Source organism: Neovison vison, chromosome 1, assembly GCF_020171115.1.
Source record: "Neovison vison isolate M4711 chromosome 1, ASM_NN_V1, whole genome shotgun sequence".
NCBI lineage: Eukaryota > Metazoa > Chordata > Mammalia > Carnivora > Mustelidae > Neogale > Neogale vison.
In genome coordinates, this window is record NC_058091.1 from 47,135,692 (window position 1) to 47,161,377 (window position 25,686).

The following is a 25,686-nucleotide window of genomic DNA, read 5'->3' on the forward strand; positions in this document are numbered from 1 at the left end:
TTAAGGATATAAGGAATTTTATATCCTTATATGAGAATTGAACGAGGGTTGAAGCAAGCTCTATGGATAGGTTAGGAAGGAAAACAGTATAAATAACAAAAGAGGAGGCAAGTTTTATGGAAATATTTATTGAGTACCAGTTATGTAGAGAGCCCCCATTAGTCACTGAAATGAGCTAATGCTATACTACCATGGAGCAGAGATTATTAATCTCAGCATAATATATTCCAGAGTATTAAGATAATCACATATCTCCATAAAAAATTCAGAGGTTTTAAGGTTGGAACACTTAAACTCTGGTATTGGTTGCTGAATATAAATCAGAAATTATAGAATGGCATTCTAATATTAACTATAAAATGGAACAAAATGTATTATTTCTGGCTTCAAAAAATGATTTTTCTTTTACACATTCTAAGTTTATACTATAAATATGAATATAATTTGGGTCTTATTTTAAAAGTATTTGTGTTATAGTTAAATGGGATAATGACTTTTTATATTACTTATGATAAGTATGATAAGTATATGTATTTACAGAACTTACCAAGTAGTTAAAGGATATGTATAAGTAGAGCTTATAATTCAGCTTCTAATTTTCTTGTTTTCCATAAGAACTTGACTTTCTGGAAAATAATTTTAAGATTTATTGCATAATCACTTTTTGTGTCCAAAGTTAGAAATATTTATAGATGACACAAGAAATGTATATGTACATACTTTTTAAAAGTAAGAAAAAAGGATTTTTAAATAATATTAAAGTAAAATTTAATATACTCAATATTAGATGCTTTGAAAAATAGCAGTGTGGTGTCGAGGTTATGTGTGTATGTACATGCAAACAGGCATACTTTGTTTTATTGCACTTCACTTTATTGGACTTTAAAGACACTGGATTTTTTACAAATTGAAGGTCTATGTGAGTCCTACATTGACTAAGTCTTTCATTGCCATTTTTCTAATAGCATTTTCTTACTTCATATCTCTATAATTCTCTCAATTTTTCAAACTTTTTCATTAGTATTAGTTGACCCTTGAAGAAATTAGGGGTTGGGGCACTTGACCTCCCCATGCAGTCAAAAATCCATGCATGACTTCTTACTCTCCAAAAACTTAACTTCTCTGACTGGAAGTCTTACTGAGAACATAGTCAATTAGCACATACTTCTATGCATTATATACTGTATTCTTAGAATAAGGTAAGCTGGAGAGAAGAAAATGTTATTATAGGGTTATGGACATTGGGGAGGGTATGTGCTTTTGGGTAAATTGGAAGGGGTGGTGAACCATGAGAGACTATGGACTCTGAAAAACAATCTGAGGGGTTTGAAGTGGCGGAGGGGTGGGAGGTTGGGGTACCAGGTGGTGGGTATTATAGAGGGCACGGCTTGCATGGAGCACTGGGTGTGGTGAAAAAATAATGAATACTATTTTTCTGAAAATAAATAAATTGGAAAAAAAAAAGAAAATGTTATTAAAGTCATAGAGAGAAGAGAATACATTTAATTAAGTACTGTACTGTATTTACTGGAAAAAATCTGCATATAAGTGGATGCATACTAAAGTTTAAACACATATTGTTTAGGCGTTAACTGTATTTCTTCTGGTGATCTGTTATCAGTGATCTTTGATATTACTATTGTAATTGTTTTTGGGTACCACAAACTGCATCCATACAAGATGGTGAACTTAATTGATAATTGTGTGTGTTCTCACTGCTCCACTGGCCATTGTTCCCCTATCTCTCTACCTCTTCTTGGGCTTCCTTAATTCCCTGAGATACAAATTATTGAAATTAAGCCTGTTAAGAACTTGGCAATGGCCTCTAAATGTTTAAGTGAAAGGAAGAGTTGAATGTCTTCTCATCTTAAATCAAAAGCTAAAACTGATTAAGCTTAGTGAGGAAAGTATCAAAAGCTGATAGGCTGAAAGGTGGGCCTTTTGAACCAATAATTTAGCCAAGTTGTGAATTTAAAGGGAAATTTCTTGAAGGAAATGAAAAGTGCTACTCCAGTGAATACCCAAGTGGTAAGAAGGTGAAACAGCCTTACTACTGGTATGGAGAAAGTTTTAGTGATCTGGATAGAAGATCAAACCAGCCATAACATTCCTTAAAGCCAAAACCTAATCCAGAGCAAGGCCCTAACTCTCTTCAATTCCATGAAGGCAGAGAGAGGTGAGGAAGTTGAGAAGAAAAGTTTGAAACTAGCAGAGGTTGGTTGGTTCATGAAGTTTGAGGGAAGATGCTTTCTCTGTAACATCAGTGTGCAAAGTGAAGTAACAGGTGCTGATGTAGAAGCTGCAGCAAGTTATCCCAAAGATGTAGGTAAGATCATTAATGCAAACAGCTAGACTAAACAAGATTTGCAAAGTAGGCAATGAGCTTTCTTTTGGGAGAAGTCAAGTGAGTGGCTTCAAAGTTTCAAAGGACAGGCTCACTGTCTTGTTAGGGCCTAATGCAGTTGGTGACTTGAAGCTGAAACCAGGGTTCATTCTCTTAAGCATACTGAAAATCCTAGGGTTCTTAAGAATAATGCTAAATTTCTGCCTGTGCTCTAAAACTGGAACAAAACCTAGAAGACAGCACATCTGTTTACTGCATGGTTTACTGAATATATTTTTTAATCCCACTGTTGAGACCTAGTGCTCAGAAAAATAGATTCTTTCCAAATATTACTGCTTATTGATAATGGACCTGGTCAGCCAGGAGCTTTGATGGACATGTACAATGAGATTCATGTTTTCATGCCTGCTAAGAAAGCATTCATTTTGTGGCCCATGGATCAAGGAGTCCTTTTGACTTTCAAGTCTTATTATTTAAGAAATACATATCAAATGGCTATAGCTGCCATAGATAGTGATTCTACCTGCGGATCTAGGCAAAATAAATTGAAAATCTTCTGGAAAGAATTCACTGTAATGATATTAAAGAAGTATTTGACAAAATCAGAAATATTAAAAGGATATACTATCTAACTACCAATACCTGTATAGGTGATGTTGTTTTTTAAAAAATGTGCTTAAGCCATTGCCATTATTTTCTTGAATAACATATATCCATATTTGTTGATCTTTGTGCTTCCTGTTGCACTGCCCAGTTCTCATTGTTTGGGATTCCATAAAGTTGGGAAACAGCTGGCTGCTGCTTTTTCTAGTTGAGCATTTGAGATTTGCATTTCCTTTGTAGTCTCCTTTGTGGGTAACATATGCTAATTTCTTTTTTGTTCTTTTTCCTGTTTGTCAGTGTTTGTAGACATGGTTTTAAAATAGAGTGTATACATTTTTAATTTTTGTTACAGAACATATTCAAAGTAGAGAGAACATATAATCCCCATGTACCCATCATTCTGCTTCACAGTTAGCTGTATTCCGTAATTTATTTTTTTATAAAATAAAGGATATTTTATTCAGAGAAATTTAATAATAATCTTTTGTTTTCTCTTAGGTGGTGCTTTGTAAATTTCACTCAGTGTTTCTGTCTCAGAAAGGGCAGGTTTATACCTGTGGTCATGGTCCTGGAGGACGTTTAGGCCATGGAGATGAACAGACATGCTTGGTAATTGAAATGTCATTACACATTTTAGGTAACTTCAGTAAAATTTCCATAAAATGGAGACTTCAGTTAACGTAAAAAAATTTCTAATCTACTATAAGCAGAGAGTAATATAGCAACTGATAGTAGAATTAAAAAAAAATAAGTTATTTGGGTCACTTTGGTGGCGCAGTCAGTTAAGCCTCTCTTGCTTTTAGCTCAGGTCCTGCTCTCCAGGTCAGGGAACAGACTGCTGATATGGGCTCACTGCTCAGCAGAGAGTCTTCTTCCCCTCGCCTTCCTCCCCCCACCCCAACCAACGTGTGCACTCTCTCTCTTTCCGAAATAAATAAAATCTTTTAAAAAAATCAATTAGTTTCTTGTTCTATCATGTTCAAATTAAAGGATTTAGATATGCCGAATTCTAAAGCATCAAGGGAAAATTCTATTTTGCATTTGGCAAATACTGGGACAGGAGAGCATATAAATAAGCTTTAAAATGTTTCTACAGTTGAAATTTTAAAAGTCAGACTAATTTTTTTTAAAGATTTATTTATGGGGCACCTGGGTGGCTCAGTGGGTTAAGCTTCTGCCTTTGGCTCAGGTCATGATCTCAGGTTCTGGGATCGAGCCCCACATCAGGCTCTCTGCTCAGCAGGGAGCCTGCTTCTCCCTCTCTCTCTGCCTGCTTCTCTGCCTCTTTGTGATCTCTCTCTGTCAAATAAATAAATAAAATAAAATAAAAATAAAAAGATTTGTTTATTTGACAGAGAATGTGAAAGAACACGTGCATGTGCATGAGCAAGGGGAGTGGCAGAGGGAGAGGCAGATTCCCTATGTAGGGACCTCAGTACAGCTCTATCCCAGGACCCCAAGTCTATGACCTGAGCTGAAGGCAGACAGATAACTGACTGAGCCACCCAGGTGCCCCGTAAGTCAGACTAATTGCAAAACCTTGGTGTTTTAATTTTTTTTTTACTTCTTATCTAAGTATTGTGGTCTAAAAGTTGAGTCCGGGGTGCCTGGATAGCTCAGTCGGTTAAGCCTCTGAATCTTGGTTTAAGCCCAGGTCATGATCTCATGGACTGTGAGATTTATCCCTGCCTAAGGCTCTGCACTCAGGGGAGTCTACTTGAAGAGTCTTTCTCTCTGCCCCCTCCCCCAACTTGCATGCAGACACACACATGTTCTCTAAATAAATAAATCTTAAAAATGTAAAAGTTGAGCCCATATTTTCTTTGTATAATCACAAAACTGAGTCTTATGGTACAGAAACTTAGTGCTAATTTGAAACCTAATAATTACTGCATTTAGTAATGTTGCCTCAGTAGGGTTTTTTTCCTTTTTCTTTTTCTTTTTTTTTTTTTAAGATTTTACTTATTTGGGGCACCTGGGTGGCTCAGTGGGTTAAAGCCTCTGCCTTCGGCTCGGGTCATGATCCCAGGTCCTGGGATCGAGCCCCGCATTGGGCACTCTGCTCAGCAGGGAGCCTGCCTCCTCCCTTCTCTGCCTGCTTCTCTGCCTATTTGTGATCTCTGTCAAATAAATAAAATCTTGTAAAAAAGATTTTATTTATTATAAATAAATATTATTTATTATAAATAAATAAAATCTTTTAAAAGTGATTTTATTTATTATAAATAAATATTATTTATTAATTTATAATAAATAAAATCTTTTAAAAAGATTTTATTATAAATAAATATTATTTATTATAAATAAAATCTTTTAAAAAGATTTTATTATAAATAAATATTATTTATTATAAATAAATAAAATCTTTGAAAAAAAAGATTTTATTTATTTGACAGACAAGAGAAGCAGGCAGAGAAGGAGGGAGGAGGCATGCTCCCTGCTGAGCAGAGTGCCCAATGCGGGGCTCGATCCCAGGACCTGGGATCATGACCCGAGCCGAAGGCAGAGGCTTTAACCCACTGAGCCACCCAGGTGCCCCTCAGTAGGTTATTTTTAAGGTAAATTTTTTTGACGGGATTACTGGTATATTTATCTATTAAAGGGTACTTTAAAAAGAGAGAGAACTATGACAACCGCTTTTATTTTTGATGGGTTTATTATGTTTTAGATATCAGTGATGCTTTTCATGCAGTATCATTACCTTGACTTAAGCCTCACAGCAACACTGTGAGATTATAGGCATTATTATCTTCATTCTGTGCAGTGTCAGACTGTTGTTTTTTATACTTACCAACTCATTTACTCCTCACACCTGTATTTTCCCATTTATTTATTTAAATACATCAGTGAATACTTTGGCTGAAGAGCTCTTTTTATTTATACCAACCAAATTTGCACTTGGTGTATGATAAGGGCTCAAAAATCATTTGTCGGATTGAATTATTTTAGTGGAAGGTCATACTGGGGTTTTGTATTTTACTCATATGTCCATATTTTCTCAATGTCAATATCCTGTTAAACTCACCTATCTTTGCTAAACTGTAGAGTTTACCTATGATAGATCAGACATTTATTAGTCATACTATTTTGGATATAGAATCACCAGATTCTCTTTGTATTTTTCTATAAATGGTTAATATATTATACTAAAGTTAATTTATTTTGTAGATCCCTAGGCTTGTGGAAGGACTGAGTGGTCATAATTGTTCCCAAGTGGCAGCTGCTAAGGATCATACTGTGGTACTGACTGAAGATGGATGTGTTTACACATTTGGTCTGAACATTTTTCATCAGTTAGGAATTATTCCTCCACCCTCCAGTTGTAATGTACCGAGACAGGTAAGCTTCCTTTTTCAAAACAAGGTGACTTTTTGCTATAAAACCTGTATGACAAAAGGTGGAAGGTTGGGGTGCCTGGGTGGCTCAGTGGTTTAAGCCTCTGCCTTCAGCTCAGGTCATGATCTCAGGGTCCTGGGATCGAGCCCCATGTCGGGCTCTCTGCTCAGCAGGGAGCCTGCTTCCCCCTTCTCTCTGCCTGCCTCTCTGCCTACTTGTGATCTATCTCTATCAAATAAATAATCTATAAAAAAATCATTTAAAAAAAAAAGGTGGAAGGTATTGATAGGCAATTTATTTTACTTACATTTGTGATATATACTTTATTTTTCACAGGAGACATTAAGCATAATACAAATTAGCATTTGTTTGGAGTAACGGAGAAAGCAATTGGGAAGTTAGGCCCTAAAGTGCTTTAGTTTCAGCTTTTAAAGTATTTATAAGCAGAAGGGGATCCACATTTTTGGGGTTTGAAACAAATAATTTTGAGGCCTTCCTTAAGAAAAAATACGAAGTTTTTAAAATGCAAAATGGCCATGTAAGTGAGTTACCCAGAAGACTAAGCTTATTGGCCTCATGAAAAATGTGCCTTTGTACCGAAAACATACATGGCAAGTTTATGTGAGGTGTAGGCATGTGTCCAAAAGCCACTCTTTGTTCTGACATCCCCCTCCCAATTGCACAACCACTACCAGAACGTACCCTTTACTCAGCTTCACAGACCTAGTTAAAACTAGGACTGGTACTCTAATATGTTGCTAGAATCATCACTCAATAACAAGTGAGATTTCAGATCATAAAATTTTGTATTTTCAGAGGTGAAGTTTCTTTATTGATTTAATCCTCTGGATTTAAAGTTATTATTAGGTATATTTTTTAATTAATAAGCTTTTAAATCTAATGCTTTTCCATTCTGGATGACTAATAAATCAATAGGAATTAATGAGAAGTTGTTAGAGGTAGTCTCCAATCTGTGGTACTTTTTGGCTGGAAAATCCATTTTCTGTAGTCGTGGACTTCATGGATATTTAACCATTTTGTACATTTCTTTATAAATGGTAGATTTCTTTCCTGTTTTTATTCTTATTGTGTGGCTGTGTTGAAGCTTTAGGTTGATATGGACATATTCAGTATTCTCAGTTACTTTTGCACCCCCAGGAGCCATCTGACAACGTGCAGAGACCTTTTTAGTTGTAACAACTGGAGTGGGGGTGCTATTGACATCTAGTAGGTAGAGTCCAGGGATGCTGCTAAACCTACAGTTTAAAAGGTAGTCCCTTACAACAGAGATTCATCTGGCTGAATGTTAGTAGTGCCACTGTTGGGAGACTCTGAATATGTCCAGTATTTTCTCTCTCTTTTTTTTTTTTTCATTTTCTTTTTTATTTTCCTGACATAGTAAGTATACTCTTTTAATCCCCACTCACTTGGTTCATTTGTCTTTCTCTTTTTTTCCTTTGCTCATTTTTCCCCTTAAATTCCACATATGAGTGAGATCATATGGAATTTGTCTTTCTCTAACTGACTTCTTTATTTCCCTCAGCATTGTATTCTCTAGCTGTATCCATGTTGTTGCAAATAAGATTTAATTCTTTTTTATCACTGAATAATATTCCTCTGTTTGTGTGTGTGTGTGTGTGTGTGTGTGTGTACCTCTTTATCCATTCCTTTTTTGATGACTACTTGGCTGTTTCCATAGTTTGGTTATTGTAAATAATACTGAAGTAAACATAGGGATGCATGTATCCCTTTAAACTAGTGTTTTTATATTCTCTTGGTAAATACCCAATAGTACCATCCCTAGATCATAGGGTAGTTCTATTTTTTAATTTTTTAAGGAACCCCCATACAGTTTTCCACAATGGCTGCAGTAGTTTGCATTCCCACCAACAGTGCAAGAGAGCTTCCCTTTTTCCACATCTTTGTTACCACTTATTATTTATGTTTTTTATTTTAGCCATTCTGACAGGTGTGAGGTGGTATCTTACTGTAGTTTTGAATTTTGTTTCCCTGATGTTGAGCATCTTTTTATGAATCTTTTGGCCGTCTATATGTCTTCTTTGGAGAAATGTCTGTTCATGTCTTAAGCCTATTTTTTAATTGGATTATTTGCTTTTTGGGTATTGAGTTGTATGAATTCTTTATATATTTTTGGATACTATACCTTTATTGGATATGCTATTTGCAGATATCTTCTCCCATTCCATAGGTTGTCTTTTAGTTTTGTTGGTTTTTACTTTGCTATGTAGAAACTTCTTGTTTTGATGTGGTCTCAGTAGTTTATTTCTGCTTTTGTTTTCCTTGCCTCAGGAGACATGCCTAGAAAAAAGTTTCTATGGTCAGTGTCAGAGACCTTACTGCCTGTGTTCTCTTCAAGGATCTTTGTGGTTTCAGGTCTCACATTTAGATCTTTCATCCATTTCGAGTTTATTTTTGTGTATGGTGAGAGAAAGTGGTCTAGTTTATTTTTTGCGTATTGCTGTTCAGTTTTCCCAATACCAAGAGACTGTCTTTTTCCCATTGTAAACATTCATTCCTCTGTCGTAGAGTAATTGACCATATAATTGGTTTATTTCTGGGTTTTCAGTTCTATTTTGTTGATCTATATATCTTTTTTTGTGCTAATACCATACTGTTCTCATTACTGCTGTTTTGTAATGTAACTTGGAATCTGGAATTATGATACCTCCAGTTATGGTTTTTTCTTTTGAGATTGCTTTGGCTATTCTTGGGATGCAAGGGTGGTTTAATATTCATACAAAAATCAGTGTAATACATTACATCAATAAGAGTCATCTGGCTGAAAATGTCATTAGTGCCACTGTTGAGAGACCCTGAATATGTCAAATTTAAAAGTACTTTATTTTCTGATAGAATGCCTGTTTTGCATATTGCTTGGTGACAGGTTGGATGATCTGGCTTTTCTACCGTGTTAATTTTTTATATGATAAAACTGTTGACGTGAAGTGGCTACATCAGAATATCCTGTGTTCTGAGAAGAGTTGGAGTCTAAGTGTTAGTGCTAAGATCTGTTCATGAATTCTGCCATTAGAACTTAAGGGGGCACTGGTAGTTAGTGTGCCATATATTTGCTACTCTGGTCTACTAGATCTTTGGAATATTGTATTCGTTCTTAATAATATAATAAACTGTTGTCTTAATTGTCTTTTTGAATAGATGCAGGCAAAATATTTAAAAGGAAGGACAATCATTGGAGTAGCAGCAGGCAGGTTTCATACAGTGCTGTGGACTAGAGAAGCTGTTTACACTATGGGGCTAAATGGTGGACAACTGGGTAAGAAATCTTGATGACATTATCTGAAAAATAAATTGAATTTTTTGGATATTTTGTGATTTATTTGTGTAATTTTTTAGGTTATTTGCCAGATCCCAATGGAGAAAAGTATGTAACTGCTCCTCGTCAAGTCTCTGCCCTTCATCATAAGGATATCACTTTGTCTTTGGTTGCTGCAAGTGATGGGGCCACAGTCTGTGTTACCACAAGAGGAGATATTTACTTACTTGCAGACTATCAGTGCAAGAAGATGGCGTCTAAGTATGTGTATTTTTGTAAAGAAATATAACTTTAATAGTAATTCAGTTCTTCCAGCAAAACTCTCAGGATTCACTTTATGCAATGCTCTGGAGTGTCAGATGAAGAAAACTGGACAAAGAGATTTTAAAGCTGAAAGGAAAAGTTAAGAGTTTTTGCCTTTGATAAGCTTAGTCTCTGACATGCACCCAGGAAATATATGTAGAAGTTCTCTGCAAATCATAAAAAAGTATTTCTGAATTATATTTACCGTGTGGTTAAATGTGACCTATAAATTTTCCTTCTTTTTTTTTATGCTTCAGATACATAGATCTAGATTAATCATAGTTCTTGGTTTGTGATGCAATCATCATTGGTTCATATGTAGCCTTTTTTTGTTATGTACCTATTTATTTTGAAAAAAAAAAAGTTACATATCATGGATTCTCTGTCCCTGTGTTTGTAACTGACTGGTATATTTTTTATTTTTAAAATTGTGTAGCCTCTTGTTACTTGAAAGTAGGTTATAGTAGCATGCAGTAGATTAGCAGTTGATTGGCTTGTTGAAAAGGTCAGGTAATGCAGGGATAAGTTTAAGTATGGATGGGTCTGCCAATTGGAGTTCCCTAGCTTTTGTGCATAAACCATACCTATAATGTGTCATCTGTGATTTCATTTGAACAGTTTAGGGAGCAAGCTCTTAAAATCAATTGTGAGGTAAATTAATATGGTAAGAGTCCTTTACTTCTCATATATTTCAGTCTTATATAGTTGATTAATTTGTTTCTGATTTGACAACAGTTTTTTGCTATGCATTTTTTTAACAGATTTTATTTATTTGATACAGAAAGAGAGAGAGCACGCGTGCACAAGTAGGCAGAGAGGCAGGCACAGAGGGAGGGGGAAGCAGACTCCCCGCTGAGCAGAGGGCCCAATGTGGGGCTTGTTCCCAGTGCCCTGAGATCATGACCTGAGCGGAAGGCAGAGACTTAACCCAATGAGCCACCCAGGTGCCCCTTGCTGTGCATTTTTATTGTGTCATTCCAAAGTATTCAACTTCTTTAAAAAAAAAAAAAGTCCTTTAAGACTAATATTTTATTAGTTTATTTAATATTTCATTCTGTGATTACAGTAATAAATACAAGTAGAGAAATAGATCTTGGAACAAATAAAATGAAATTCAAATACCTGGAAGAGTATAACTCAATTAGTGGAAGCAGTAGTGTGCAGGAATTCTAGAGATTTCACGTGAATTTTTAAATAAGCAGTCAGGTTTTTAAATTGATACTGAAATGCAACAGAATCTGCTTTTGCTATTGTAAATGAGATAGTACTTCATAGACATAACATCCATGCAATAAGCTCATGAACAGAGAATGTCAGCCATCACTTTGTCACAGTTCAGCTTCTATGTGTAACAATATGTATATAACCTACTTCTATGTGTAACAATTGGAAGGGTATTAGTTGTAGGTCATATTTTAGTTTTAGAAACATGAAAATGTGAAAATAAGTGTTTCTTAGAACTGACTGACTAGGTTTTTCTTTTGAGCATGAGGTGATTTGTGGGATGTTAGGTTTTGTTACTGATTAACATTTATAAAACTTGCCCTGATAACATTAAATTACATAAATACAAGTTATATCCAGGTTTTAAATAAGAAAATTTTTTGTTGTAGATTGTTATTTTGGAAAGTAAAAATCTTTTAATGCAGGCAAAATATCTGCAAGGGAGGACAATGATTAGAGTAGTAATAGACAAGTTTCACACAGTGGTATAGGAATATCACATGTATAGGTATAATGAAATGGCCAGTAGATGAGTTATTAAATCAGCAACATTGCTGATGATTTTCCTGGTAGCTATAGCTATTTAGGCTTGTCCATATTTGAAATTAAGGATTTCTCTATTTCATTTTCAGGTTTAAAGTTTTTCTTATCTGTTAAAATGTAAATACTCTTAGGAGCTTTTAGTCTTAGCAGTTATATCCAGTAGAGTAAATGTGTGCGTTCTAAAGTGGGGCTTTAGGTGTCAGAAGTGTGTATATGTATGAGTGGAGGCATTTGGGAGGGAAGTGCTTGCTATGAAAAGAAACGGTCATTATATAGGGGACACATACAGAAAGGGGAGACTAAGGTTACCAAAGGCCAAATCATCTTACTTCACCTTTCGCAGTAATCACCCTAGATTATTGTTTGATTAGTAATTTCTTTAAAATTGAGTGTGTCTATTTTAAAGAACATATTAATGAAGGATTTTCTTTTTCACCTAGACAACTAAACTTGAAAAAAGTTCTTGTTTCTGGGGGGCGTATGGAATACAAGGTTGATCCTGAAAATTTGAAAGAAAATGGAGGTCAAAAAATTTGCATTCTTGCAATGGATGGAGCTGGAAGGGTGAGTGTATATTTATGCAAAAGTGTTTTAAAGTAATTTTATTCTGAATTGATAACTATAAGGGACCTGATAATGTGAACATGTATTACTAGATAATGATGATTCGTGTTGACTTTGTTTCTCTACCCATTTTTGACATACCCACTTTTGACTAATTAGTATGGACTTGGTATTTCAAAGAAAGTTTGATGACATTTAACTAATGTTGCACAGTATAGCTTTGTTAAACTGTAGCTTAAAATTTCATTTACTGTGCTTGAAATGGAAATCAATAGGGGATTTTGATGGATTATCTCATATGCATATTGAGTACTAATGAAGATAGCAAATTACATAGATAGGAGATATTCTATGTAACTGCCTCTTAAATTAAAAGCTAAACAGGTGATACTAAAAATGTTTCATAATTAGAAAATTTTTCCCAGATTTAGTTTTTTTTTTTTTAAGATTAAAAAAATTTTTTTTTTATTTATTTGACAGAGAGTGAGAGATCACAAGTAGGCATAGCAGGCAAAGAGAGAGGAGAAGCAGGCTCCCCGCTGAGCGGAGAGCCTGATGCGGGGCTTGATCCCAGGGCTCCATCCCAGGACCCTGAGATCATGACATAAACTGAAGGCAGAGGCTTAACCCACAGAGCCACCCAGGCGCCCCCCAGATTTAGTTTTAAATAAATGTACACATAATGTATATTTTTAGAGATTATAGCTGTCATATATAAGATAATGCCTTCGTGGATCACTGTAGAAAGAATCGCTAATCTATTTCTGTTAAAGTAGAGTTCAGTTAGTTCCCTATGCAAATATATCAGTACATTTCTCTAATGAAATTGTTAAATTAAAATTATATTATATATTAGTAACAGAGTTTTACACTGTAGCTAGAAAAACAGATTGCCTTCTGCTTTTTGATAAGCAAAAAGGTTTATAAAGTGCTATAAAATACATTTTGGAAATTGCAGAATTAATCATAAAGCTCCATCTACTGGTATAAATCTGTGGTCTATCATTTTAATATAGGGAACTATATTAGAATTAGAACTCTAATTTTATACTAATAGGAGGAAGCAGTGGCATGGGATTACATAAAATATTGAGTGTAAAAAACATTTGACTCTAACATGTGTTTCATCTATATTAATAGGGATCTAGTCTATAGCTTTCATTGTTACTTTCTGGAAAATTAGAATCTTACTATGAAAACCAATCTCTGAAGGAATCAATCAGTATAGTCTTTTTTTTTTTTTTTTAAATTTTTAACGTAACTTTTGAGTGACCTTGGCAGGTACCATTTTGTGTTTTACTTTTCTTAAATATGAGGAGAATTGAACTTTTAAAAATCAGCAGTATTAATTTTTCAAATAATATCTTTCTTGGAATGCAAATATATGAAGCAGGTAAGAGTTACTGTTCTGGATAAAGCTGAATTGGGAAACTCAAGACCATACCTCTCTTTATTCTCTCCATCCCTGTGCAGCAGGTTCTCAGTCATTTTTCAGGAACACTAAGGTTTGTAGAACCATTTGGAAGCCATTGAACTCTGTTTTAATTTTTCTATCTGTAAAATTGTGTTTTAGTTATAAAATAGGGTTATTCATACCATTGCTTTTTTTCTTGAGAAAGTAAAGATTTTCAGTAGGCTGATTTTCATTCTTCTTGCAAACAGATGGTACTACAACAAGTGTGATATCTAAATTTTAGCTTTCATACTTTTCTTTTCCTTTATCATTTTAGTAGATTAATTTGTGAAAAACAAGTAATACTGAATGATACTTCTTAAGAGGAGTGTCTTTTAAATATTTTTAATGTTTCATATTTGCTTAATATACTTTTTCTGAAAGATACAGTTCTTTAAAAATAAATTGATTTTTATAGTATCCTTTTCTGTGAAAGAATGAACATGAAACATTAATCAGAGCTTTTGTTTTAGAGATATTATTTCTTGATTTCAGTTTTTGGTTGTGCAGGTGATGTATGGGAATATATATTCCAATGTAATTTGGATTTATTTTAGGTATTTTGCTGGAGATCAGTCAGCAGTTCTCTGAAGCAGTGTCGATGGGCCTATCCACGCCAGGTCTTCATTTCTGACATTGCTTTAAATAGAAAAGACATTTTATTTGTCACACAGGATGGAGAAGGATTTAGAGGGAAATGGTTTGAAGAAAAAAAAAAGAATTCTGAAAAGAAAGGTCAGTTCATGTATGTGAATAATGCATAAATTATCTTTCAGTTAACCTTTAATTTTACAAGTGTTTATTACTAGGTTTGACAATTGTTACTAGGTTTTACCTTTAAGTCTCCTCTTTCGATTTTTGATGTGTGTGTGTATGTGTGTGTGTGCAGATAAGCTGAATTCAGTTCACTTAAATCTGGTTTTCAACTGTTTATCTGTCTCAGTATATCCTGAGGTCTTGACTATAGGGCCAGGGAAGTGTAAAGTTTAAAGAAAAAACTTCCCAGATGCTTTTAAATCATCTTCCAAGCTCCATTTTTTCTCTTCTTCTCTAAATTGAGTGTTTAAGTATAAGTGTATTGAGTGTATAAGCCAATTGAGTGGCTTATACATGTGTGTGTGTATTTTACCCACTTATATATATAAAATTAAAGTTTTTAAAATGTACATTTCAGGGTCCTGAGTGGCTCAGTGGGTTAAGCCTCTGCCTTCAGCTCAGGTCTTGACCTCAGAGTCCTGAGATCAAGCCCTGCATCAGGCTCTCTGCTCAGCAGGGAGCCTGCTTCTCCCTCTCTCTGCCTGCCTCTCTGTCTACTTTTGATCTCTCTCTGTCAAATAAATAAATAAAATCTTAAAAAAAAACAAAAACAAAAACGTACATTTCATAGCTTAAAGGGAAATTATATGGGAAGAACAAAGTCTATATTAATGAGAATTAAATAAAAGTAGTATTAAACAGTTGCTGAATAGAAAATAGTTTTATTTCATTACTTGGTGAATGTAAAGGATAGCTTTAATTAAGATGCCATGACTGAAAATAGAAGTTATTCATTACGTAGTTCATTCTTTTTTTTTTTTTTTTTAAGATTCTGTTCATTGATGAGAGAGAGAGAGAGCACAAGCAGGGGGAGAGGCAGAGGGAGAAGCAGGCTCCCCAAGGAGCGGGCAGCCCAACGTGGGACTTGATCCCAGGACCCTGGGATCATGACCTGAGCTGAAGGCAGACGCTTAACCTTCTGAGCCACTCAGGCACCCTATAGAGTTCATTCTTAATTTTATCTGATTATGAATTTATAAATTTTTGGATTACTTGCATTGTTCTTTTAACTTAGGTTACCAACTTTTTTCTTTCATCCATAATTATTAATCTGTTGATTTTTCTGCTGGAAAAACTAGAATTCATTTACCACTTAACAGTTTGTTGGTTCCACCCTGTCCCTACTCACATGGACTACTGTAAAAACTAGGTTTTCCTTAATCATAGTCTTATTTCTTTTTATTTATTCTTAATTGATTATCAGAATGGTCTTTTAAGATCTGATTCCAATATTCCTGTGTTCAGAACTCTTTAATGGTTTTTCCACTTCCTAAACATTTTCCTGAAAGCTCTTGCTCTGACCCTTGTTTGTGTCTCTGAACTCCCTTTCATTTACCACTCTCCAGTCAGATTGACCTTCAGGTTTTCAGTTTTTTTCAGTAGTACCAGGGCTTTTTCTAATTTTTCACATCTCAGGTTTATTTATACGTCATCAGAGATATTTTCACAGATCTCTGGATCTAAATTGAAGTATCCTGTGTCACTTTTCATATTCCCTTTGTATTTTGAGGATACAGGTCATTTTTACTTGTTATTTATTTATCTTTGTGATTAATTTTTCTAATGCTTGCCTTCTATCAGACTGTAAGATGGCAAGGACCTTGACTATTTCACTGTATCCTTAGCATTCAGCATATTTCCTGACACAGTAGTCCCTTATTAAGTCGTCTGTTAAATGAATAAATTCATTATTGAATAGTAAAACATATATAAGGAACATTTAAAATTATTCAGAAAATTATAAACCTATTCTTCAAAATCATAAAGCCACAGTGAAGTGATTACTGATTTGTTGTATTTCTTTTTTTTTCTTATAGATTATATAAGTGTACAAACTTAAAGTAGATTTACTATGTGTCAGATATTAGGGCTATGCTTTATTTATAACAAAATATATGTAAGATAGGCCCCTGTTTTCAGACATTCATAAGTTTGTAGTGACAGTAGACATATACATAACTATTTACAGTTTACAAATACTAATATGTATATGTTAGGTTTGAAAGTGTAGAAATTGCAGTAACTGAGTTTTGGGGAAAGATTACTGAAGCCCCATAAAACTGAAATAGAGTAAATTTTGATGGAGTAACCAAAATGTTGAAACTTTAAAATGTTGAAAGTCTTGGGATTGTATCTTAGTCATATTTAATGGTCTAGAACTGATTTCATGATCTCATGCTCCCACATTTGCTTTTCAACGTTTTCTAAGTAAATGGTTATCTTTGACACCTCACATCCCCCCACTCCTGTATCTGATCAATCATCCAATTTTTGTCACTTCTATCTCAAATATTTCTGAAATCTTTCCACTTTTCTCCACTTGTATTGCTATAACTTTAGTGTATGTTATTTATTCTTTTTTGGACTCTTATAGTTTCCTAAGTGATCTTGTTTTTATTTTTAATTTCTTTCAGCATTCTTCCTATTACAGCCAGAATCATTTTTTGCATGCAAATTTCATACTTTTTTTCATAGCCTTAATCTGACTTGTAGTGAAACAATCATTTGTTTAAATGTCTGTCTTCTCTGCTGGATTGTATATTCTGAGATGGTAGGGATGCCTGTCTTGTTCACTACTGTATCATTAGGGACAGAGTGATGATTGCTGTATCACAATAGCACAGTATGGTCACTCAGATATTTGGAAACAAACATGCAAACAAATTATCAAAAGGCTAAGTTTACATATTTTTAATGCAAGCTTAGGAATTTTAGAAGCCAGTATAGTACTAGATTTGCTTTTTAGAAATATAACTTTGGTTGCAGTGTGGAAGATGCTTTTGTTGAAAGAGATAAAGTTGTGGATAATTGAGAATTGACTAACCAAAATTTCCAGTATAATACCTGTTCATAGGGTACAAATTGTGTTTAAGAAAGAGAGGATATACTTCTTCAAAAAGACATATATGGAACACATTTCTATATTTTAATTGTTTTTCTATTTTCTTTATTCCTAACCCATTTTAAGAGTTTCAGTAAAGCCTCCATTAATGGAAGTTTTTTTTTTTTTTCTTTTTAGCAGAGATTTTATCAAATCTCCATAATTCCTCCTCAGATGCATCTTGTGTCTCTGATATAAATAGTGTATATGAAAGAATTCGGCTTGAGAAACTTACTTTTGCCCATAGAGCTGTTAGTGTCAGCACAGACCCAAGTGGATGCAACTTTGCAATCTTGCAGTCGGATCCTAAGACAAGGTACACTCGTATATATTAAATTTCATTTTTAGAAGGAATAATCACTGGGTTTTCTTTTGTTTTTAGTAGCTCCTGGAGCAAATTTAATTGAAATGCTTTTGCCAACACTTGTAGAGGCTTTAGACATAAAATCATGTTACCTGGATATCTCAAAGGTAGAATTTGTTACAGTGGAAATGATAAGTGTTTCTCTTAGTTTGTAAACTGTTACTTATTGAAAGTATTAAAGATATATATGTATATGCACAAAGTTTATATTTTAGTACTTTATGATGTACTCTAGGTTCAAAGATTCTGAGACATATATAATAAGCATTAAATTGTTTGCAAAAATTTCTAACACTTGAATATGATAATTAACAAAAGAAGAGGTAGTAATAGAGTTGTTTGTAGGGGAGTTTGAATCTCAGTGCAAATCTTCTCTAAGTCACATTAGTAGGGAGATGACAGGTTAAGATAAATATCAAGGGTACTCTTGGAAAGAAGTCCTAGAAGTAGGGTGACTATCCATCCTGGTTTGCCCAGGTCTGTCCCATAATTAGCACCAAAACTCTCATCTTCTGAGAAAGCTCTCAATCCAGGGCAAACCTAAAGGTTTGTTTCCCCTACCTGGAAGGGTGAAATGTGGATTGGGAAGGTGTGATAATCATCTTACAATACTGAAAGAACATACTGTATGTCTGTATGTGTATTTATCTTTATATTTAGTTTCTGAGTTTCTATCCCATTCTGGGATTTGGTTGAAGTATTTGCTCAGTTCTTTGTAGGTTTAGTTTCCTCACTTAAAATAAAAGGATAAAGGATAAAATAAGAGGATATAAAAGGTTGAGGACTGTATTCTTTTTTAGGTATTTTTAGTTTTAAAGTCATTTGTGTTTAGTTACAATTATTTAAAAAATTTCTGTGAAATGGTCATTTGAATTTATATCCTGGTATTTCCTTGTAGAAATAGAAAACACTGCTGTAGAAGGAAAACTTAAATCTTGTCGTTTTAGTGTAGCAGAAAAATATAAAAAGGAATAAAAACATTGTAATGTGTGATATAGTATATAAGACTTTGCAATATTCTTATATTTTAAGAAATGCCAGATTTAAAATCTTGTAAATTTAATAACGAAAAAAGAAATTGTACTTTAAAAGGAGAATTGATTAGGGGTACTTTTTTTTTTTCATTTCTTGAAAGTAAAAATGATTTTCATTTCATTTCTAGCCTTTATGAAATTCCAGCTGTATCCTCATCATCCTTTTTTGAAGAGTTTGGCAAACTCTTAAGGGAAACTGATGAAACGGACAACATACATGATGTGACATTTCAAGTTGGCAATAGAATCTTCCCTGCACATAAATATATTTTGGCAGCGCATTCTGACTTTTTTCAGAAATTGTTTCTTTCAGATGGGACCTCTTTAGACTTTACAGATGTTTATCGGAAAGATGAAGATTCTGCAGGATGCCATCTCTTTGTGGTGGAGAAGGTTCATCCTGAGTTGTTTGAGTACCTTTTACAATTTATATACACAGATACTTGTGACTTTTTAATTCATGGCTTCACACCAAGAATAAACTTAAACAAAAAGCCAGAAGAATATCAGGGCACTATGAATTCTCATTCAAATAAAGTGAATTGCCATGAAGATAATCAGAAGTCGGCATTTGAAGTTTACAGAAGTAATCAAGCTCATATGGTTAATGAAAAGCAGAAAAGCAAACCAAAATCTTCCAATAAAGGGAAAAGTGTTGGGGAAGATGATCCTGTAAGAATGTTGCAAAATGTTGCAAGGAAATTCGGTTTCAGTAATTTGAGTAGTAGGTATGGCTTGTCCTTAATATCTATTCTTGAACCTCTTTATGTCCTTTAAAAAATTCTCTTTTTCTTTACTACCCCTCTACCCTCCCTCAACTCCTTCTGTTTTGGATGTGTTTTTTCTCCCATTTTTTGCTAAAACTATCTCTGTAGATCTCTCTGGATTAAAACTATGGAGGCTGCTAGTGGGTTTGAACTCTCCATGGTGTTTGTGTAATGGGAATCTGGAATGGTAGGCAGTGTGGTATACTGGAAAAAGTACTGTCTTTGGAGTTAGACCTATATATGCCTCTTAGCTCTTCTATGGCTGGGGCAGATTTCTTAGTTTCTTTGAACTTCAGTTTCTCAGTATATAAAAGGGAGGGATTATAGTGATCTCAAATTGTTGGTGTAGTTCTGTCGTGTAGCAAGTGTAAAGTACCTAAGATAGATTTGTCATTTAAGCCAGATTCTTTGGAATTCTCTTTTTTTAAGGTATGTATGTTGCTTGTGGCAGTATAACTTCTAATGTGTGGGGTAGAGGAGAGAATCATATATCAGGTTTCCTGTTTAAAAACACTGAAGGATTTTGTGCTATGGCTTTGATATGTTTTATTGTCAGTAACTGTATTTAGTGTGCATTTGACCCTTGAGAATCATGGGTTTGACCTGTGCAGATCCACTTGTATTAAGATTTTTTATGATAAATTCAGTATGGTACTGTAAATATATACTCTCTATGATTTTCTTAACATTTTCTTCAGCTTTTATTGTAAAAACAATATGTAATGCATGTAACATGAAAAGTATAAACATACAAATCTGTTCATGTTATTGGGAAGCCTTCTAGTCAACAGTGGGGTATTAGTATTTAAGTTACAGGGGAGTCAAAATTTTTATGCAGATTTCAACTCTATAAGGGGGGGTTACATAGTGGTGACTAACTGCTGCATTGTTCAACAATCAACTGTACTTTGAAGTAAAATTGAAGAATATATGGTACTCTTTTATCACAGAGTAGAGTTTGTTGAGATCCTTTTCTGGGTGATAAAAATTATATGATTATATATAAGGTAATTTGTTGGATTTCTGTTGTTTGTTTTGGTCCGTCAAATGTTAATTTTTATCTATTCTTGATAGGTTAGATGGAGTCAAATTTGAAAATGGAAAAATTAATGTTATTGAGAAGAAACCTGGTAATAAATTGAAGCTAAATCAGAAAAAGTGGTAAGTTAGGAAATGGAGATAAACTTTTCATCCTTAGGTTTTGAAACCCAAGTGTGAAAACAGAGCTCTTCTAACTGACATATGAAGCAAAATATATGAGTAGATACCATTTTATCTTTACTAGTCTTCATTTCTAGGAATGTTGGAGAGATGTTGAGGTAAATGGATAAAATATTAACTATTAACACCTGGTCTGTAATGCAAAAGGAAAATTAGAAGGAATTAGAAGGAAGAACTTTTTTTTGAATATTTATCTGTATTCAGTTCCCTTTAAATATTATCTTTATTGTAAGGCCCTCATCTTTCCTCAAATGGAAGGAGATGAAGTACTTTATTTGTATGTATGTCCTCAAGTTGTTTGTTTTCTGCTGTCTTTAATGAAAAGAAAATCAACTAAAGCCAAATCCTATAATAAATTCCCTATTTGCTAAATATGTAAAGAAATCATTCTCATTTCAATTAAAAAAATTTATTTTTCAGTTCATTTCTATGTGATGTGACCATGAAATCAGTGGATGGAAAGGAATTTACTTGCCATAAGTGTGTTCTTTGTGCTAGACTTGGTAGGTATACTTTTTAATAAATTGCTGATTTATTATTATTAACTGTTCTAATGAATTGTACCTTTTCTTTCCCAGAATATTTTCATAGTATGCTGAGTAGCTCATGGATTGAGGTAAGTTTTAAGTTGAAGCCACATGGCTGGTAATCACACTTCTTTTTGTTTTGGCGAAATTATGTACTAAAGAAATGCAGAATGGGAACTGCATATTTTAAGTCAGTTTCACTTTTGTTTTAAACTTCATTTATGCGCTGGGGTGCTGGAAAATAGAAATATTTCGAATTAAAAATTGTTACAGAAAAACTTCGTAGGTCAGAATTTCCCCTTTATTATTTGGACATGTGTTTGGAATACCAGTGTGATTGGTTTTTGTTTCAATTTTTCTTGATTTCCCTACGTTACAAGGCATTTTAAAATTAAATGTATGTCATTTTAGATTTGTGTTTTATAAATGTTCTTTTGCATTTGATGTTATCCCTATTCAGATTTTCTGTTCCAGAGGTAGTTTTTTTAGTTTAAAATTAATTATTTTATTTTTTTTTATTTAGGCTTCCACTTGTACAGCTTTGGAAATGCCCATACATTCTGACATACTAAAAGTTATTTTGGACTACCTCTATACTGATGAAGCTGTGGTGATAAAAGGTATTAATAAGAGGATGTTTTAGATATTTAAGATATAATTGAGTAATGGCAGAATCAACATGAATCTTAATTTCTACTCTAATTGAAATAAGCCATCAACAGAGGCTAAATTTAGAATCAGCAATAGGGATACTTACTAATATTAAAGGAGTGGAAAAAGAAAATTTTCAGTACTTACGTGGAAATGAACTCTGTAAGGATTATGTATAATGGTTGAGATTAGATTTAACAGTTTCATACCCAGCTGTTTCTGTGATTGAGATCAGGAACAGACAATAGGGAATAGTTTTTGACAAATACTTTACAAGTCTTTTCTTGTTTATTTTCCTCCTTGTGATAATATCTCTGAAGTAAAAGAAACAGACTAAGAATTGAAGCAAAATTTATGGAGAGATTGTATTTATATACTTTTTCAAGTAATACACCAATCTTTTAGTTACAGAGGGTTTTCAGTCATCTTTGGTGTACTACTGTGTTTAATTATATGTGTATACCACTTTTTTTAATCCTTTCTTCCTTCAGTGGACATTTAGGATGTTCTATATCCTCACTGTTGTTAATTGTGCTTCAGTGAATATGGGAGTGCAGATATATCTTCAAGATCCTGATTTTAATTCCTTTGTCTAAAAATCTCAAAGGTGGGATTGCTATATCATATGGTAGTTCTATTTTAATTCTTGGAGGATCCTCCATGCTGTTTTCCATAATGGCTGTATCATTTTACACTCCCACCAACAGTGCACACAAGTGTTCCCTTTTCTGCATATCCTTGCCAACACTCGTTATCTTCTGTTTTATTAATAATAGCCATTGACAGGTGTAAGGTGACATCTCTTGTGGTATTGATTTGCATTTCCCAGATAATTAGTGACATCGAACACCCTTTTCATGAACCTGTTGGCCAATTGTATGTTTTTCTGGAGAAATGTCTATTTAGCTCTTTTTCCATTTTTTAGTTATTTGTTTTCTTTGTTATTGAGTTGTATGAATTCCTTATATAATTCGGATATTAATCCCTTGTCAAATGTAGTTTGCAAATATTTTTTTCCAAAGGTTGCCCGTTTTTTAAATTTAATTTTTTTATTCTATTAATTGTTTCTCTTTGCTTTACAGAAACTTTGTAGTTTCATGTAATTCCACTTGCTTATTTTTGCTTTTGTTGCATGTGATTTTTGATGTCATACTCAAAAGATCACTGGCAAGACTAGAATCTTTTACCCTGTTTTCTTCTAAGGGTTTTACAGTTTCAGGTCTTTTGTTTAATTCTTTAATCCATTCTGAGTTAGTGTAGGTCCAGTTTCATTTTCTTGCATGTGAATGTTCAGTTTTCCTAGCACTCTTATTGCAAAGGTCGTCCTTTCCCTATTTTGTATTCTTTATACTCTTGTTGAAGATTAATTGACTATAAAATGAGGGTTTATTTCTGGCTCTCTTTTCTGTTCCATTGGTATATATGTCTGCTTTTTATGGCAATATCTTAAGATTTGATTACTGCAGCTTTGTTACATATTTTGAAGTCAGGAAGTGTGATGTTTCTAGCCTTGTTCTTCTTTCTCAAGATTACTGAGGCTATTCAGGGTTTTTGTGGTTCTGTATAAATTTTAGGATTACTTTTTCTGTTTCTGTGTAAAATGCCATTGGAATTTTGATAGGATTTTATTGAATCTGTAGATTGTTTTGGGTAGAGTGGGTGTTTTAACAGTATTCCTTCAGTCCCTATACAGGGAATATCTTTCTATTTATTTTTGTCTTCAATTTCTTTGATCAGTGTTTTATAGTTTTTAGAGTACAGATCTTTGATCTCTTTTGTTAAATCTATTTTTAAGTGTTTTATTCTTGATATAATAGTGAAAGAAATTGTTTTCTTAATTACTTTTTTGGATAGGTCATTGTGCATAGAAAAGCAACTGATTTTTGTGTTGATTTTGTAACCTGCAATTTTACTGTATTTATTTATTACTTCTGATAGATTTTTGATGGTGCATTTAGGGTTTTCTAGATACAAGATCTCGTCACCTGCAGAGACTGTTTTACTTCTTCCTTTTCTGTTTGGATGGCGTTTTATTTATTTATTTATTTTCCTCGTTACTCTTGCTAGGACTTCCAGTACTATATTGAATAGGAATGGCATGAGTGAGCATCCTTATGTTGTTCCTGGTCTTAGACAAATAGCTTTTAGGTACTGTTGAATATGGTGTTAGTTTTGGAGTTGTTGTAGATGGCCTTCATTATGTTGAGGAACATTCCTTCTCTACCTAATTTGTTGAAAGTTTTTATCATGAATGGATGTTTAGTTTTGTCTTAATACATTTTCTGCCTGTACCGAAATGATCATGTGATATTTGTTCTTTATTTTGTTAAGATAGCATCAACATTCATTGATTTGTATGTACTGAACCATCCTTGCATCCAGGCATAAATCCCACTTGATCATCATGTATGATCTTTTTAACATGCTATTGAATTTGGTTTCTTACTATTTTATTAAGGATTTTTGCAGGTATATTCATCAGGGATATCGTACTGTGATTTTCATTTTGGGTAGTGTCCTTGACTCTTTGATAACAGGATGGTCTGGCCTCATAAGAGAAGTTTGGAAGTTCTCCCTCTTCCTCAGTTTTTTTTGTTTGTTTGTTTGCTTTTTGTTGTTTTTTGTTTGTTTGTTTTTGTTTTTTGACAAATTAGAGAAGGATTGGTTTTAATTCGTACTTAAATGTTTGGTAGAATTCATCCATGAAGCCATCTGCTCTAGGGTTTTTCTTTTTTGGGAGATTTTTGATTAATATATTCAGTCTCCTTACTCTGTTATTGGTCTATTCAGATTTTCTGTTTCCTCATTCAGTCTTGGTAGATCATGTTTTTAGGAGTTCATCTGTTTCATCTAGGTTATCCTATTTGTCTGCTTACGATTGTTGAGAGTAGTCTCTCAAAATTTACATTTCTATGATATCACTTGTAATGTCTCCTCTTTCATTTAGAATTTTATTTTTGAGGGGAATTTTTTTTTTCCAATTTATTTTCAGAAAAACAGTATTCATTATTTTTTCTGAGGGGAATTTTTTTATAAGGGGTTGTTAATTATATCTTTTCAAACAACCAACTCTTATTAGTTTTGTTGATCTTTTTTGTTCTTGTAATGTCTAGCTCATATATTTCTGCTCAGTTTTTTTTTTTTTTTTTAAGATTTTCTTTATTTGAGAGAAAGAGAGCATGAGTGGGGAGTGGAGGAACAGAGGGAAAGGGACAAGCAAACTCTCTGCTGAGCACAGAGCACAGTGCGAACTTTAGTCCCAGGACCCTGATATCGTTACCTGAGCCTATGTAGATGCTTAACCTACTGAGCCACACAGGCACCCCTCTGCTCAATCTTTATTATTTTCTTCCTCCTGCTGACTTTGGGCTTTGTTTTTTCTTTTTGTAGTTCCTTTGTTGTATAAAAACCCTCAGTTCTTTTTTTTTTTTTTTTTTTTTTTGAGATTTTATTTATTTATTTGATAGAGACATAGCAAAAAGAGGGAACACAAGCAAGGGGAGTGGGAGAGGGAGAAGCAGGCTTCCCACTCAGTGGGGAGCCCAATGCAGAACTCAATCCCAGGACCAGGGATCATGACCTGAGCCGAAGGCAGACGCTTAACGACTGAGCCACCCAGGCGCCCCTAATTTCTTTCAAGATCTTCCTTTTTTTGTTATGGCATTTATCAGTATTAACTTCCTTATTAGAAGTTCTTTTGCTGTATCCCGTAAGTTTTGGTCTGTTTTATTTCCATTTGCATTTGTCTCAAGGTATTTTT

The 25,686-nt window shown here is 33.7% G+C and overlaps 1 protein-coding gene across 3 annotated transcripts in view; it reads left to right on the forward strand.

Moving 5' to 3' along the window:
* Positions 1 to 25,686, forward strand: part of IBTK (inhibitor of Bruton tyrosine kinase) — a 97,042-nt gene that overhangs the window by 24,102 nt on the left and 47,254 nt on the right. For 2 of the 3 annotated variants that reach the window (XM_044246645.1, XM_044246661.1), the window contains exons 5-16: positions 3,446 to 3,556; positions 6,116 to 6,286; positions 9,461 to 9,578; positions 9,659 to 9,839; positions 12,089 to 12,212; positions 14,223 to 14,400; positions 17,501 to 17,678; positions 18,889 to 19,488; positions 20,602 to 20,688; positions 21,169 to 21,251; positions 21,327 to 21,364; positions 21,799 to 21,895. In XM_044246645.1, coding sequence (XP_044102580.1) covers positions 3,446 to 3,556; positions 6,116 to 6,286; positions 9,461 to 9,578; positions 9,659 to 9,839; positions 12,089 to 12,212; positions 14,223 to 14,400; positions 17,501 to 17,678; positions 18,889 to 19,488; positions 20,602 to 20,688; positions 21,169 to 21,251; positions 21,327 to 21,364; positions 21,799 to 21,895 — 1,966 coding nt within the window. The remainder of the gene's footprint in view (positions 1 to 3,445; positions 3,557 to 6,115; positions 6,287 to 9,460; positions 9,579 to 9,658; positions 9,840 to 12,088; positions 12,213 to 14,222; positions 14,401 to 17,500; positions 17,679 to 18,888; positions 19,489 to 20,601; positions 20,689 to 21,168; positions 21,252 to 21,326; positions 21,365 to 21,798; positions 21,896 to 25,686) is intronic. The other variant, XM_044246652.1, reaches the window with a different exon arrangement.